Source organism: Schistocerca serialis, chromosome 8 (genome assembly GCF_023864345.2).
Source record: "Schistocerca serialis cubense isolate TAMUIC-IGC-003099 chromosome 8, iqSchSeri2.2, whole genome shotgun sequence".
Taxonomy (NCBI): Eukaryota; Metazoa; Arthropoda; class Insecta; order Orthoptera; family Acrididae; genus Schistocerca; species Schistocerca serialis.
Genome location: NC_064645.1, coordinates 14,918,843 through 14,937,104, shown reverse-complemented (window position 1 = coordinate 14,937,104; position 18,262 = coordinate 14,918,843). Strand labels below are relative to the sequence as shown.

Genomic DNA, 18,262 nt, shown 5'->3' with positions numbered 1-18,262 from the left:
ATCGAGAAGTCCTTCACCCTCAACGGATGGCTGTGTTCTGTGCAATGTCCAGTCACGGAATAATCCGTGAGATATTCCTTGATTGCACAGAGATTATTGAATGGAACATGGTTTTGGAAGACGATTTCATCCCCATTATCCAAAGTGACCCTGATTTCGACAAGATCTGGTTCATACAAGACGGATCTCGACCCCATCGAAGCAGGAGAGTGTTTAATGTTCTGGAGGCGCACTTTGGAGACCGAATTCCTGCCTCCATGGCCGGCATATTCTCCGGATCTGAACGCATGCGACTCGTTTTTGTGGGGATATATTAAAGACAAGGAGTACAGAAATAGCCCTAAAACGATTGTTCAGCCGAAAACATCCATTCAGGAGATCATCGACAGCATTTATGTTCCGACACTTCAGTTGGTCATGCAGAATTTCGCAGTTTGTCTGCTCCAGCCATATCACCGCCAACGATGGCAGGCATATCGAACATGTCATAATGTAAATCCGAATATCTGTAGAGATGTTGAATAAAGTATGTGAACGCCGTAGTTTGTACCTAATTTACATTTTTTTCATATAGTTCAATAATTGTCACCCTGTATATCTTCATTGTCACAAATACAGCGTGACACAATACTGGGTATGTTTGAAATGAGTAGTGCCAGCCATGGGCAGGTGGCAGCACTGTGTGTGCGTGACAGCTAGTAAACAGTCCGCCATTTCAGTAATCGTGGATCAGTGGAAAGGACAGCAGCGTGCGTTAGCCATAAAAATGTTTTATGAAAACAGTGATGGTTTGGTAGCGGCGCAGAGGGAGTTTGGACGTTTTTATAATTTAGGACGTCATGATGCCGTTCCGTCGAAACGCACGATAAAATAAATAACTTTGAAGAGACTGGATCTGCCCTAAAGAAGAAACCAACAGGACGACCGAGAAGTGTGCTTTCTCCAGCGAACGCTGATGTTCAACGCAGGTGTGTCTTACGCAGCCCACTGGTTTCAATTCGTAAGCGAGCAGCAGTGGTTTGAATGTCCCGACAGAGTGTTTCGCAGAATTATTCATCTTGATTTAAAACTTCATCCGTACAAACTACAACTGAAGGACAACGATTAGGATTCTGTCAACAAATAACAAAAATAAACAATGACGATGAATTTTAAAATGAGCTGCTACGTCGTAAAGAGAAAACAAATACTTAACTTGACCTTTCGCTTTGACACAGATAAGACAGGTACTGCATTTAAAACTCTCTTTTGATTTTTTTGCCTAGATGCGTACATATTGAAATTTTTTACCAGTCTTAATACAAACAGTCTGTGAAAACATTTGGTTATAGATGAATATGTTTTCTTCGTGGCTGCTGTAAGGAGAGACAGGTTAGGTACAGGATGAGTTGGCGGTCGGAGGTTTCCGTTTCTCACAAGGGAACCTCCCCATCGAACCCTCCCCCCCCCCCCCCCACACACACACATATTTAGTTATAAGTGGGCACAGTGGATAGGCCTTGAAAAACTGAACTCAGCTCAATCGAGAAAACAGGAAGAAGTTGTGTGGAACTATGAAAAAAAAGCAAAATATACAAACTGAGTAGTCCATGAGCAAGACAGGCAACATCAAGGATAGCAAGAGCTTAGGAGCGGCGTGGTCCCGTGGTTAGCGTGAGCAGCTGCGGAATGAGAGGTCCTTGGTTCAAGTCTTCGCTCGAGTGAAAAGGTTACTTTATTTATTTTCGCAAAGTTATGATCTGTCCGTTCGTTCATAGACGTCTCTGTTCACTGTAATAAGTTTAGTGTCTGTGTTTTGCGACCGCACCGCAAAACCGTGCGATTAGTAGACGAAAGGACGTGCCTCTCCCATGGGAACCGAAAACATTCGATCGCAAGGTCATAGGTCAACCGATTCCTCCACAGGAAAACACGTCTGTTATGTTCTATACGACACTGGTGACGGCATGTGCGTCACATGACAGGAATATGTTGTCGACCCACCCGACTTGTACACTTGGCGAATGGGTAAAAAGATTCTTCTACCTTGCCCGATTTAAGTTTTCTTGTGGATGTGATAATCACTCCCAAAAAAGTAGCGAACAGTCAGCTGCCAGCCAGGAGCCTCGTTAGCAGGAATACTCTCTCTTTCGTGCACTGTAGTCGACTGACGTCGTGTGTTTCGATGTTTGTTTAGGTGTAGCGTCCCCATACTACGGCGCAGTTACCTCGTATCGGACGGACAGATAATAATTGTCTGAAAATAAAAAATTAAACTTTTCACTCGAGGGAAGACTTGAACCAAGGACCTGTCATTCCGCAGCTGCTCACGCTAACCACGGGACCACGGCGCTCCTGCGCTCACACTCTCCTTGATGTTGCCTGTCTTGCCCATGGACTACTCAGTTTGTATATTTTGCTTATTTTTTTCATAGTTCCACACAACTTCTCCCTGTTTTCTCAGTTGATCTGTGTTCGGTTTTTCAAGGCCTATCCTGTGCCAACTTATAACTAAATCTGAGGGGGGTGCGATGGAGAGGTTGCCTTGTCAGAGAACACCAGGGAAAGTCGGAGAAAACTGCTACAACTCGCGATGAAGACTCCGTCTCTCGTGGCTGCTACAATACTCACAGTCGCCGTAAGATTTTCTGGAAACACTTGCAGAATGGGAAGGTATAACAACAGTGGCGGTATGATGATATCTTCTGAGTAACAAACTGGTCGCTTAGGGAGCGTCTTGAACACACAGGCAGGCGGCGAAATATTGCGCGTCGTTCGGACCGTGATAGTAGCAGATTCTCCCAGTATTATTAATTCGCGAAGAAATCACTATGCACTGTATTAATTAACACACTAATAGTTGTATGAAGGCCCAGGGATCCAACACCGAATAAAAGTTCGTAGACGATATTTACCTTCTTTTTCACAAATTACATTTTTTTATTCTTTATAATTGCGATTACAAGTTGTATCTCCCTTGCACTTCAAAATTACTTCTATATGCACACTTACCTGACCTCAAAAAATCACAACGTCCAATCCGCATTCCTTACCTCCAACAATTACAAAAAAAACATAATGCCTTTTTTTTCACAGAAAAGAGCGTTGTCGTCACAGCAAAGAGCGTTGCCGTCTCAATTACGGCAGCGCATCATCGCTGGTACTCGCAGCGGGAATATTACAATAATATTACGTAGGGGCATTAGAGTTTCTAAACAAGTTGTGGATATCAGATGAGGCACATTTTGATGTCCCAGGTTATGTGAATAAACAGAACTACCGTTGCTGGTCAAACACAAATTCTAATGACGTTCACGTGCGCCCTTCACACGCTAGTAAAGTGACAGTATGGTGTGTTTTATCACATGGGATTATCGGACCGTATTTTTTCGAAAATGATCAGGGAAACACAATTACTGTCACTGCAGATCGTTACGTGGAGATGTTACGAACTTTCTTTACACCTGCATTGAACGACTTTTCAAACGTTCAAGAGGCCTGGTTTCAACAGGACGGAGCGACATCACACACTGCACGGCAATCGATGGAATATGTGCGAGAATTGTCCGGCAACCGTGTGAGTGATCTCACGATTCGGTAACATTCCCTGGCCCCCTAGATCGCCAGATTTATCCGTTTGTGACTTTTTCTTGTGGGGCTGCCTTAAGGGCAAAGTCTACACGACTCGAACAAGAACTGTGGATGATTAAAAACAGATAATTCGGGATCCAATTCACAGTATCCCAGCTGAGATGTGGCAGTGGTCAATGAGGAATCTCAACAGCAGATTTCACGAATGTATTCGTACAGGAGGACGCCATCAAAAGAACGTAATTTAAAAAAAAAAAATAAACATCAGTGTTTCGTAAATGATACTGATGTGTGAATGTTGCAATGACTCTTGCTTCCAAACATATCGTGTGCCCGCCGCTCTCTCGCTGGTTGTGTAGAACCAGCAGCTGATACACTCCCGTCATATCTCACGGTGAGCGTCGACAACATCGTCGCACGAAACACGTAAGTACACCACTGGCCCCCAATCTAGGTTGTTAGCATATCCTGCAGAAATACATGCTATTGTTGAGTATTTGTCCAATTTTAAAGTCAATTCGATTTCGAATGCAAATGAATTTAGGCAAACTGCAGTTTCAATGTGGTAGATGTTCATAAAAAACCAAACTATGCAGTATACATTACCATGGTTGGCAACACGACGTACTTTCTGCTCGCTCACAGCCAAACTTGTTTGACTGTGCCGCATCCAACGTTCCGTAGTGCTGTTCTTGAGCAACGTGGACGATAAAGTCTTCCACGGTGCAAGTCATGTGCAACAACAACAACCAGTACATAATAAAAGATCACAATCACGATTCAATCCAATTCTCCAACCCGCGACGTATTTATTTCTCTCGATACTATCTCCAAAACGCGTCTTTCCTCTGTAATTTATTCTTGCGATAACAACTGCAATCAGTCTAATGTGATTTATTTCGTTCTTTAGACTTTTAATTCTGGATTAATTTTCTTTCTCGTTTCGTCTGAATTTCGTCAGCTTGCTCCAAAACTGATTAAATGCTGGTAACGTTTTTCCGCGGTATTCTAATACGTTATAGGAGCCTTTATATTTTATGAAGTAATAGCTTTTTCATGAGATGAGAAAACATTTTATTTTCCAAGCACAGATCAAAAACTAACAACTCGTAACCAAGCCGACTACGGCAAAGATAAATGTCTATCAGCTGCAGCTTTCACCCGCTGTTTTCGGCGCAGTGGATAAATGACGTCGCCACATCAGCCCCCCTCCTTTTGAAGCCGGGTGCACCAGGTATGTGGGGAAACTTGCACTTGACTTTTCTACCAGCTCTCGTGAAAACATCTGGTGCAGGCAATGGCTTCTCCTGTTCTGCACTTGCTGCTTCGTTGTCCTCTTCTGAAACCGAGAGCTCGGCGAGACTCTCTGCTGTTTCCTTGGCCTCCACGTTTCAGGGTGATTTTGCAGACCGAGGAAGGAGTGTACCCTCTTCGGTGTAAGCAGGTTTAAGCCGCTCAATTGAGACTGTCTCTTCTTTACCATCCTTATCGATTTTGAAGCTGTGGCTTCCTCTTGTGATTACCCTGTATGGTCCAGAGTAAGGCGAAACAAGCGGCGGGCGCACCGTATCATCCCTAAGCCACACGTGGGACGTTGCTTGCAGGTCTTTATGTACAAACACTCTCCGGTCTCCATGTCTGACAGGGTTAGTGGGTTTGATGTTTCTCATTCTAACGCTGAGTTGTCTCGCGAATTGCGTGCATAGCTCAGGGGCGAACGGCTGTGTAGATGCTGAAACGATAAATTCTCCAGGAACCCTCAATTGCTCGCCATAAACCAATTCTGCGGAAGAGCATTGTAAGTCCTCCTTCACGGCCGTTCTCAATCCGAGTAGGACCAGCGGTAGTGCTTCAGGCCATGACGTGGAACTACACATTAATGCAGCTTTGAGCGTGCGGTGTAGTCGTTCCACCATTCCATTACTAGATGGATGATAGCTTGTGGTGCGTAGGTGGTTGCACCCGCACAGTAGTAAAAGTTCATGGAAAAGTTGGCTTTCAAACTGCCTTCCGCGATCTGTTGTTATGTTTTGCGGAACGCCAAACCTGGAGAACCATGAATGCAACAGTGCTTTTGCAACCGACTCCCCAGAAATGTCTTGTATTACAACTACTTCTGGCCACCTGGTAAAACGATCAATGATTGTGAGCAAATAGCGTTGTTCTGAAGAACATGATAGCGGGCCCACAATGTCCACATGTATATGTGAAAATCTTGCAGATGTCGTCGGGAAGTCAGCAATAGGTGCAAAGACATGTCTGCTGATTTTATTACGCTGGCATGTTAGGCATCCACGCTCCCATGCACGACAATCTTTTTGTATTCCAGGCCACACTACTTTGGAGGAAACTAACTTGACTGTAGCTCGTACTCCTGGATGTGATATGTTATGTAGTGCACTATAAATCTCGCGACGATATTGTTCTGGCATGTAAGGTCGCTCCTTTCCTTTTGCTACATCACACCAAATTCCGTCTGGAACATTTGGGACAGACACACGTCTGAGCTGCAGCGCAGTTCTCTGTTCCTCTATTAGACGGCGCAAGAAAGGATCTTCTCGTTGTTTAGACGCTAACTCGGTCCAACGAATTGAATTTAAACTGGCACAATTCCTAGACAGGCAATCTGCGACCGGGTTGTCTTTTCCTGAAATGTGACGCACGCCAGTTGTGAACTGTGCAATGTACTCGACTTGCCTGCACTGACGTGGTGACTTGAGCTCTGTGTCTCGTCGAAATATAGCTACTAACGGCTTGTGATCGGTAAAAATTGCAAAGTGTCTCCCTTCGACAGATGTGCGAAAATGCTTTATGGCTAAGTAAATATCAAGCAACTCACGGTCAATAGCACTCCATTTTTGCTGCTGTCGAGTCAGGTTTTTAGAGAAAAATGCGAGCGGCTGCCATCTGCCATCAACTTCTTGCTGTAGCGCTGCACCCACTGCTGTTTGGCTCGCATCAACCATGAGCGCTAAAGGAGCGCTCAATCTTGGATGTCCCAGTAGTGTTGCCCGAGAAAGACATTTCTTTAAGTCATGGAAAGCTGCTTCAGCATCTGGACTCCATGAATTTTACGATTTCCTGTTGTATTTTTACCTGCAAGTAACGTTGTGAGTGGCTCTTGGGCGGCAGCTAATTTAGGTAAGTGACGTCTGTAATAGTTGAGCATGCCTAAAAATCTGCGAAGTCCTTTGTAAGTTGTGGGAAGGGGCATCTGTTGTACTGCTTCAACCCGCTCAGGCAAAGGTGACAGGCCTGCTGCTGAAACCAAATATCCCAGGAACTTAACCTCGCGTTTTCCAAACCTGCACTTTGTTTCGTTAATAATTATGCCATACTGTGTCAGACGGCGGAAAAACTGCCGCAGATGTTCGACATGCTGATATGCAGAACCAGAGAATACTAAAATGTCGTCCATATAACAAAATACGAACGGTAATTCTCGAAGCACCTCATGCATGAATCTTTGCCATGTTTGGGCAGCGTTTCTGAGGCCAAATGGCATAAAATTGTACTCAAACAAACCGAATGGTGTGATAACTGCTGTTTTTTTAATGTCAGATGGAGCCATGGGAATCGGGGAAAATGATTTGGTGCAATCAATCACACTAAATATTTTGGCATTGCTAATCGTACTGTTAAAATCAGTCACATTGGGTAGTGGGTAGCGGTCGGGAATTGTGCGGGCATTGAGCGCCCTGTAGTCTCCACATACTCTCCATGAATTGTCTTTTTTACGGACCATGTGAATTGGAGATGCCCACGAACTATCAGACCTACTTAGAATACCTGTTTTTAGAAGTCTGTCGAACTCAGCTCGCGCCGCGAGCAGCTTCTCTGGAGGCAGACGCCGCGGGCGGAAGGCAACGGGTTGACCTCGTGTCGTGCTGATGTGGTGTTGAGTATTGTGTCTGCATTTCCTGGTTGCGTTGACGGGTTCGGTAAGTGCTGGAAAGTCTTGAAGCAGTTTACGAAAAATTGATTCCTCCGACAGTGCCCTGATATTGCCTGCAGTATACGAATCGTTAAGACTGTCGGCTGTCTTCACACGTGTGCGCCCCGCTTAGTTGCCGATACGACATCGTATCACAATATCCCGACGCGGATGACGCGGTAGAGGAGCCGGAAATCTTCGTGCGGAAAGACACGGGCACATCGCACTGTACTTGAACCGACGCGGAAGACGCAGTAGGCAATATCCCTTCTGTGAGAACTGTCACCAAACGACGGTAAACCAGGTCGGGCATAAGTCGGTAGTTCCGTAAAAAGTCCGCCCCAATTATAGGGCTCGGCACATCAGCAACCACAAAAGTCCATTTTGGATGGAAGTTGGAATTTAGATGTAATGCCAACTGTTTCTCACCATAGGTAGATATTCTGGAATTGTTTGCCGCAGTCAGCACATGTTGCGTTGTTGTCGTGAGTATATCACCTCTCTTTCTTGGATAAACACTGACTTCTGAACCTGTGTCAATCAGAAACTTCTCACCTGAAGAGAGGTCCAACATGAACAATCGGTGTGATTGGTTGACTGCAGATACTGTGGCGTTTTCACCTCTTTGAATCACGCTATGACTCGGGCGCCTATGTTGTTGTTGACGAACGTTAGCGCCCTTTAACGCCCGCCTTGTAAGTTTGGGTAGCTGCAGGGTTGAATACATTGACGGGCAGTGTTACCGAAGCGTCTGTGGTACCAGCATAATTGATCTATCAAATCCTGCTGGATATCATTTCTTCGTCTTTTCCAACTGCGACTTCGTAGCTGCTGGTGGAGTGAAGTTACTTGCACGTTGAGTTTTGCCACTTGTGCTGCCAGTTGCTGTATGGTGGGTTCGGTCGATGAGCACTGCTGTTGGGGAGTATTATTGCATGTTCCTGGCTCACTGACGTCAGATTCCATCACACTACACGTTCTTGGGCCTCTATCCTGGCTGGAGTTGAATTCGGAACACGCAGAAACTTCGGTTAAGGTGTTTGCGATGGTGTCTGCCTTTTTTGCTAAGACTTGCAATGGTAAGTCTGTTTCTGCTGCAATGACGGCACGGATGTTGGCCGGAAGTTTACGAAGCCATATTAGACGTAAAGACTCTTCAGGTAGGAGTTCCGGGCCGGCTAATGAACGTAAGGCTTTGAGTACTTGTGACGGAGTCTTGTCGCCCAAATCTTCGTGTGCGAAAATTTTTTGTAGTCGCAAATCTGGTGACAACGTATAATGCTGTATGAGAGCTTCCTTTAGCACAAAGTAATTTTGTTGCAACAAGGTTTCTTCTACTTGCTCTATCACTTCTAAATTTAGATGTGAAACCACTATATTAAATTTGTCAATGTTGTTAGACACCCCACGCTGCCGAAATACGCATTCAGCCTGCGTAAACCAAAGCTGGGGGCGCGTCGGCCAGAACGCGGAAAGCTTAACATTTCCGTGTCGCGCGTAGGTACTCCCATCTTTTGCGTTAACATCTGTCGTTCCGTTTTGTGGCGAATCAAAGGGCGTGGACCGCGATCCTTGGTCGAACAGACTGTAGTCTTCAATCTTGATTCCACTGCACCATGCTTTTGTCTCTGAATTCATTATTCTCGTCGGTACATATATTTTCTTTATGCTTCTGCTACGATTTTTCGGGGTCACCACTATGGGAGCCTTTATATTTTATGAAGTAACAGCTTTTTCATGAGATAACATTTTTTTTCCAAGCACAGATCAAAAACTAACAAGAATATACAACTCGTAACCAAGCCGACTACGGCAAAGATAAATGTCTATCAGCTGCAGCTTTCACCCGCTGTTTTTGGCGTAGTGGATAAATGACGTCGCCACATCGTGAACATCGAGCGAATTTCTCATTTGCAACCCAAGCGGCAAATCGTTATAGTTTGTCATAAACAAAATATTGACTTGGGTTCAGAATCAAGTAATGGTTTTCGAAGGAGAACATCTTCCCGTTTGAATGTTACCTTTACTTTAAAAGCAACATAGATGAGTGTATACAGTATCCATATGTATGAGAACTTTTATTACGAACCTGTTCAAATACAATACAAGTTTTTAAGTTGATAGAATTGAATGTTATTTCCTCGGGCGTTTCACAGAATTGTCAGGTTTTAAGCAGATCACTTGATTGTCGTAGTTTCTAGTACATAGCTTCTCGCGTATCCCTAGCGCTCGCACGACGAGTCTAATGTCACGTGATTGATCGAGAAAGTCAATATTGTATCGAGTGCTTCGGCATATCGATAAATCCCTTTCTCTTTGAACGCAAGCATTGTTTTCTACACACTACCGTTCGGGATCGTTCAAAATACCTTTTTATGAATATGAGACCTCAATGGACAAAGCTTCATCTGTAAATAAAAGACGACCCTACATTCATCTATTAAACAATGTAAAAACGTTGACCTGAGCAGCAGTTACTCGATATGCGAATATAAGCGACCCTGTATTTCTCGGACAACCGATCTAGGAAAAGCCTCGTCTTATAACCGGATAAATGCGGTATTTGTTTTAGACTTTGGTCGTAAGTTTTGCATATAATGTCATAATGTTGTTAACTGAAACTTCCTGGCAGACTAAAACTGTTTGCTGGATCGGGACTCCAAATTGTGTTTCACGAGCAAGTGCTGTACGTATTGCAGCTTCAAGTCTGTTAATAACTCGTCTCCTATCTTCCATATTCCACATCTGTTCTCCTGCATGCTGTGTGCTGTTCCGTTTTTGTTGGTGGTGGCGTAGGTTTTCTGTTTACTGGATCCATGTGGGTTTATTGGCAGTGGCATTTCGTTGAGGGGAACAATCTTCGTGTAAGTTTTTACTGTGTTTAAGTCATTAGTAAGAACAACATTCTCTACCCAAAACCATCTATGATCTAGTGGAGAACGTGTTAATTCGTGATATTTTATTTTGCTATCCTTTTTTCCCTAGTAACGTCACCCGCTTGGTTCTTAAGCCTTGTATCTGTCACATAAATGACGTCAACGCTCTGTCGGCATGGTATCGCACTGTTAACTCGCCACTTACGATTTTCACTTGTAAGAAATTATTTCAAAAAAACTGTCAAGTGATAGTGCAATGAATAACAGCATCAGCTCACTAACATTGTTGCCAGCAGTTGAAATCCACAGATTCGTATGAATCTAGGTTTATAACTCATTTTGTTTTATTTCAGCGCTTGCGAACATATCTGACAGACATCCACATGACAACTCCTTCCACCTCGCCGCGGGCTGAAGGCCCACCCGACAGCAAAATGGCTTCAGGCTGCAATTACAGAGGCAGGCGCCACGTGCCCGCTGAAGGCAGCGTGATGTGGCATACGGGCATCAATGACTTACCAGACGAACTGCTGCTAATGATCTTGTCCCACGTGGCTTTCACCGATCTACTGGATGTGGTACCGAACGTGTGCCGTCGTTGGAAAAAGCTGTCTCAAGATTCCAAGTTGTGGGCTGACAGGGAATTCAATATTGGGTAAGAAACCTACTAATACATAAAACGCGAATTGTTCTGCTTTTAAAAAATATTGTGGGGTGATACCTTTATTTATTATATTGTAACGTTGACGTTGAAAACTTTGCATTTAAACATACTGTCAGGTCAACTCATTGGAGTAATCTGGTTTTAACCGAAAATGTATTCCAGTTTTAGAATACTGTTTTCCTTTTTTTTGTATTTGTTAGATTGAGAGAGTGTTGGGTAGATGTGGTAGAGGCACTTGGTATGTGTGTATGCTATTAATTCCCCGTTAATCTTTTTCCCTCTGCCACCTATGAGCCAGTGTGTATAGCAATCTCTTTACCTTTCTATTTTGCTCCTTTAGGTTTGTATGTGAGCGTGTATCCGTTCATTTATCCTCGCCCTCATTTTTATCCCGATGGAGTTTTAGAAAAGTGTGAACGATCTGGTCTGGAGGGACAGTTTAAATTCAGCTCCAGTTCAGCTGGAACGAAACATGCCACTTCTCGCAAAAAAATTACAATCGGAATCGTGTTTTATAGCAACTGAGGTGAGTTCTGCCACGAGCATACGGTATGTGTAAAAAATCTGGGAATACTTAATAAAACTGAACCCACCCATTGCGCCCAGTGACAGAGGCCACCTGTTTGAGGGCTGTGACGTACGAAAAGTACTTTCTGATTGTCACAGTATAGGTGCCTTGGACGAATACGGTATCATCGTCTGGGATGCTCTAATTCCTAACACCTTCAGATATATCGAAAACTCGAAAATATTTGACCGTTGTGGAGAAAAATAGGATTGGCATTGGGGTCATAAATACAGTGATGGAAAAAAATCGCAGCACCGAAAATTAATTACTGTAGAGTAATGAAATTTTGGCCATACATCTGTCTAGGTAACATATTTAACTGATTAACATTTCGAGATAACAGATTAATTTTAGCAAGAGAGAAGCCTTTGCAAATGTGAAATGCCGGTACATTAATAACCGGTGTAACCACCAGAATAATTTCTAACACGCAAACGTGCGTTCGTGGTGTTGTAGAGGTGCCAGATGCCAATTTGTTAGACGGAGTTCCTCGCCTGTTGCACTCGGCTGCTCAACACGGGGGTGGTTAATGCAGTTTGTGGCCGATGCTGGAGTCGTCATCTCGTGACGTCCCGTACGTGCTCGATCGGAGAAAGATGTGGCGATCGAGCAGGCCGAGACGACACGTCGACACTGTGTGGAGCCTGTCGGATTACGACAGCGGTATACGGGCGTGTGTTATCCTTTTGGAAAACACCTTCTGGAATGGTGTTCACGAATGGCAGCACAACAGGTCGAGCACTGAGGCAGAATCAGCTCGATCAGACAACACTTGGCAACACTGAAGTCGCAGGAGGTGGTGGTGGTTTGAGGTAAGTGAAGTGCACGTGAGACAGTGTCTGGCTCTCAGCTGTCCTCGAACTAACCAATTTGTAACAGTTCATCGTGGCATTGTGCTGCTCAAATTAGTGCTGCAGACGCACGTACCGAACACGACGGCCTTCCCCTCGGCAGTGCCACACGGTCGTCTGAAGCGCGGTCTTCTCCCAATTGTACATTCTCTCGACCACCACTGCCAGTGATCAGTGTACAGTGGCTACATTCCTGCCGAGTATTTCTGCAATACCACAGAAGTAACATCCAGTTTCTTGTAGCCGTCTTACACGACCTCACTCAAATTCACCGAGGTGTCGATACATCCTTGTCGTCTTTAAGCCTTTCGTGACTGACGTCAACCCGCCGTGTCCGATCTCGAAGGTACCTAGAGCTCACAACAGTTAGAGTGCGTGTCTGAAGCAAATCTGATTCGCATCCTCACAGTGGCGTCACTGGTGCCACTGCTACGCGACTGGTGTGAAGTCTGGACAGGTGACATCTTTCAGATATACAAACACGCCTTCCAACTTTCATTTATGTAGGACAACTCACACTGGGTGTCGAGATTTTTTTATCCGTCAGTGTATTATGACTCAGTTATTAGCATCCAGATAGGCTATATTTGATTCTGTCTTACTTTCTGAGGTTACTCACTGTAATATGACACTATTTAGCATGTCTGTGGCCTAGTTTTGACTGAAGGAGAAGAAAGTGCATGAAGTAATTTTTAGCCATAATACTGCCTGGTGCACTGAGAAATAAATTCTCTCGGTACCCTTGTGCAGATTTTATTCGTTTACATTACAGCAGTATAGGCTTTTATAATTTCTGATTTTTAAAAAGATATTTAGCCTTGTTTACTATGACCAATTTGTATAAACATTTTACCTGCAATTGTAAGCAAGATCTTTTCTATGGCTTTAGTGTTTGTCATGTTTCTCTTTGTGAATAAATCTGGAAACCTATCACAATCCCATCCACCTGCTGTGGGCTGTGTATGCTAGCCGTTTCTATTTGTACATTTCTTTTCTCAGTAGTACATGAAGTGTGAGCAACTGTGGCTGCTACGTATTTACTGCGTGATGCATCTGTGTAGGCTCGAGCCCATTCTAGTAGACGTGGACAGTGCCGCTTATCTGAAAAGGCAATCTGCTGCATATTTATGCAGATGTACGTACTTCTTGTCAGACTGAGCTGGTCATTTGTTTTTGAATACATCTCAGCTATTCTTACGGTAATGTGTTTTTTAAATGCATCATTGGAGGAGAAATAAAATAAAAAATCCAGTTTTGCAACCAGTACTGTTCGTTCATTTGTATTCAAGATTTCGTAATATTCGAAACTTTCTTTAAATGTACAGAAAAGTAAAATTACGTACTTAAGAAAACACACAAATGTGGTATTCTACGAGTACGACATCCCTGAGTTATTATTGGAATCGTTCAACTCGTACAAACACTTCTTTAACCATTTGTGGGAATCTGAAATGGGGTGACCACATAGGCAATTGGAAGTAAAGCAGATGGTATATTTAATTTCACTGGGAAATTGCAATCAAATTCCAAATAATATTGCTTACATACATCATTCGATCCATCTTAGAGCATTACTCGAGTGTGTGGGACCCAAACCAAATGTGACTAACAGCTGATATTAAACTATACAAAGTAGAATAACATGAACGAACAGATTTTTTCGTGTATTATTTAGAATCCAATTGCTTCAGTATTGCTGTCGATGTATATTCATGATACTGTTGCTTCATATATTGTTATTATTAATATTGTATTGCTAGTAATGATGATGGTGATGATGGTGATAATCGTTATTACCACCATCACTATCACCAGAACCACTACCAACGGATGAAAGGATCCAGTGGCAATACACGGGACTCACGCTTGGGACAATGACAATTCAAAACTGTTTCCAGTCATCCATATTCAGGCTTTGCACGATTTCATTAAATCTACTGAGGCAAACGATGAGACAGTTCCTTTGAATGTGCATAGCTAATTTTCTTCCCCATTCTGCTCCTGTACACATCTTCAGAAACCACTCCCCACACCCGGCCATTTCCCTCCTACATTCAGCCGCTCAGTCGGCATCCTGCCGTGCTAGTTAGAGGTTCGTGCTGTACTCCGTTGAGTTACTGTGACAGTTTGAAATTTCAGCGTTAATTGAAAATGCCGCGAAGTGTGAAGTTTCTGACTGCAAAAAACTGTACACCGATAGAAATCTATCGGCAGCTTTGTGAAGTGTATGGGGACAACATAATCACTGAAGGTGGAGTGCGTCAATGGGTCATAATATTTAAAAATGGCCGAACTAACGTTCACGACGAAGAGCGAAGAGGAAGACCCAGTATAGTGACTGCCGAACTTGTCGGAAAATTCGATGCCGCGGTCCGTGAAAACCGTAATTTCACAGTAACGGAACTCTCTATGAGTTTTCCACAAATTTCACGAAGTTTGTTGCATGAAATCATTACCGAAAAGCTTGGTTACCACAAGTTTTTCGCAAGATGGATACCAAAAATCTTGACAGAGATTCACAAAAATCAGCGAATGGCTGCAGCGTTAACGTTTTTGGACGCTTACGAGAAAGATGGCGACTCATTACTCGATCGCATCGTTACTGGTGACGAAACGTGGGTTAAGCGTGTGAACTGTGAGACAAAATTGCGGTGAATGCAGTGGGGGCACACAAATTTCCCCCAAAAACCCAAGAAATGCATGCAGACAATGTCGGCAAGGAAGGTGATGGCGACTGTCTTTTGGGACAGAAAAGGTGTGATTTTTGTGGATTTCCTGGAAAGAGGCACTACAGTAAACTCTCAAAGGTATTGCCAAACTCTGCACAACCTCAGAAGAGCAATACGAAACGAGCGCAGGGAAAAGTTGGGCTCAAAGCTCTTGCTGATTCGTGACAACGCCCGGGCCCACACGGCAAATGCCACTCGTGAAGTTCTCGAATCTTTTAAGTGGGAGTTGTTTCCTCATCCGCCGTACGGTCCTGACCTGGCACCGAGCGACTTCCACTTATTCCTAGCAATGAAGAAATGGTTGGCTATGCAGCATTTTGATGACGACGCACAGCTTCGAGAAGAGGTAACCACGTGGTTGAAGCCGTAGGCGGCCGAATTTTACGATGAAGGAATTTCTCAGCTCGTCCATCGCTACGATAAGTGTCTTAATTTAAATGGCAACTATGTAGAAAAGTAGTATTTAAGTGTGGCTTTCATCTGTATATAATAAAAAAGTTTTCCAATACTTTATTTATTTTTAAATTCCAAAACGTAATGTACTTTGTGGATAGCCCTCGTACTAAATCATCTGGTAGGGGCCTTCTGATTGACCAGGTTCTCTCCAGTCTTGATCTGTCTCTTGCCAAAGAGAGCTGTCCTAACCATATCATTGTTGCCTGTGGCACTTTTTCAGCTGTCGACCTTGCGCTCTCTTCCCCAAACTGATGGACTTGCTACAGTGATTGCTACGTGACAGTCTTTCTGACAGTGACCACTTTCTAGTGATTTGCCACTTCCTGGTCATTGTCGAATGGTGGCTGATGCTTAATGATCAGTTTTCATCCAATATGTAGGGTGAGTTCATTCATTTGTTTGCAAAGGAAGGCCAATGTTGTTTGCCCCATTTTGTCCGGTCGGCAACACGCTTTGATGACAGAACCGAGGTCCACATCCTGCAGTCTTTCTCAAACGATTTTACAGAGACTGTTTGGTAAAAAACTTGCATTTTTGTGTTAAATATATCTTTTATGTCAGATTCGTGATGATGTGCCCATCATTTCATTGTTGGTCATTGTTATTGTGATATTGCACGAACTTCGAAAAAGTTTGTAATGAAAACTGGGGGTCGCTATGATTTTGCGTGTGGGCCGTACTGCATAATATGTAGCCGTGTATGAAATTTAGCTGACGTATTGAATTTTTCTTTAGACTTTGGTGTAGGTCTTTACTTGTAACCAGTCTGAAAAAAATTGATCTGGTGTAGCACACTCTTTTGCAACCCGCAACATTCCTCATATTTTTCAAACAGTTTCAGTTGTTGAAATGTTGTTGGCAAATGATAGCGAACAAAGAGGAGAATATTTTTCCAAATGGTTATTGTGCAAAACTTCATTATCTACCTTGTTATTTCCACTAACTACAGACTTTTTTGACGAAAGAGTGTAATTCTTAAGGGCCATCGATAGCTGGTGAAACGAGATATGCCGTTGGGTTTTGAAACAGCATCAGTGAAGACATTACACATTTATTTTTGTAGTGAGGATGTGCTTTTTCATTAGCTATTGACTTGACTTTACTTTTCTTCAATTCCTCAATTAATAAAACTACAGTTTCAGAATTCTCTTGCAGCTGCATGTGCACAGCATGTAAGTGAGGAGAATAAATGTGTAGGTTTTACTCAAAACTTGCAAGATGTGATGCTTCTCTAAAAGTTACAAATGGCTAAAAAGCCTGGTGAAAACCAAATCACTGCTTTTTTTGCATTTTCAGCAGAATTCTTTCTAGACACTAACCAAAGCAGAGGTGACAGTAGATCTTTTTGAATGCTCACTATACAAGTGTGGGCACCGAGAGGCTCCACTTAATACTTACAAAAAATGTGAGTGTAGAATTTAGTTTAGAACAGCACTTCCCTCCACTGCTCGGCATTCCCCGTACAGTACGTGCCTGCAACCCCCATCACTATTGCCCCTCCATCCGTGCCGTGCCGATTGCGCATTTATCAGCCACGTTATTTTGCACGCACTCTACCACTTTGTCTCCTCTGTCGAGAGGGCATCGGCAAAGCCTCGGACACTACCACCCGTGCTATTGGAGCTGTTATTCCCCTCTCCACGAGTCCCCCCTACCTCTGGCTGCTGCTAAAGTGGACCAAAGACACTGCAGTGGCTACTCAGCTGTGAAAGTGTACTGCAACGTCTCTGATGACATTCCATCACGACAAATTATACGATGACGCTTTCGCCGATTGAGAACTCTTCGGGCTCTTCACTCGTCACGTGATGTGACCCCAGATCCTGATTCAATTCGTCATCCGATTATCCAATGCACTTTTCTGCTATTCCTAGAAAGTATTTTCCATTCACAATGTTGAGATAATATAGTTAGCCCAACCCTCGAACTAGACAGAATCCTAGCCATTTCTTGAAGGATTATGTAGTTTCCAAAATAAGTTTCTTCTTATGCTCATCTATAATTAATCATACATCACCCAAAATTGCAATTTTGTGGTTTGAAAGCTCACAAGTAAGACCTATGTTGAGCATTAATAACACATGTACTTCCTTCACAAATCATGCCAACTCATATACAATTAAACCTCCTGGATTCAATATATTATGCCCAAACTGAGACTCAGACAGGATAATGGGGATCTCTTTCCTTAAAAACCTTAAAATGTTTCTACCTATGCTTTGGAACTCGGTGCACCTCTAAGGATGGCAGTATGTGTATCTTATGTTTCTGTGTCTGAGCAGATATTTCCTCTCAAAAAGCTGCTACAACCGCCACCCCATCTCGGAAGATGTCTTTCTTTGATAGAATTCGTCACGTGCAAATATAACTTAACAACCCCAAACAATAACTGTACTCTTGCCCATGACATTTTATAATTTTCGGTTGCAAGTATGATTTGTTTTTGGAAGACATAGGGGCACACAACTCCTCTGGAGTGGTGTATATTACCACTGTCGAAACGAGGGACTCGTTGCATTGGCATAGCGAGGTGGAATGAAATCACAAATTGCATTGGCACAGCGAGGTGAAATGAAAGAATAAATTGACCAGATGAGAGTAGGACTTGGACACT

At 43.4% G+C, this 18,262-nt stretch overlaps 1 protein-coding gene across 1 annotated transcript in view; it reads left to right on the top strand.

Annotated features, from left to right (window-relative positions):
- The window catches only part of LOC126416698 (uncharacterized), a 143,464-nt gene that overhangs the window by 13,514 nt on the left and 111,688 nt on the right, over positions 1–18,262 (top strand). The window contains exon 2 of the mRNA XM_050084506.1: positions 10,734–11,035. Coding sequence (XP_049940463.1) covers positions 10,734–11,035 — 302 coding nt within the window. The remainder of the gene's footprint in view (positions 1–10,733; positions 11,036–18,262) is intronic.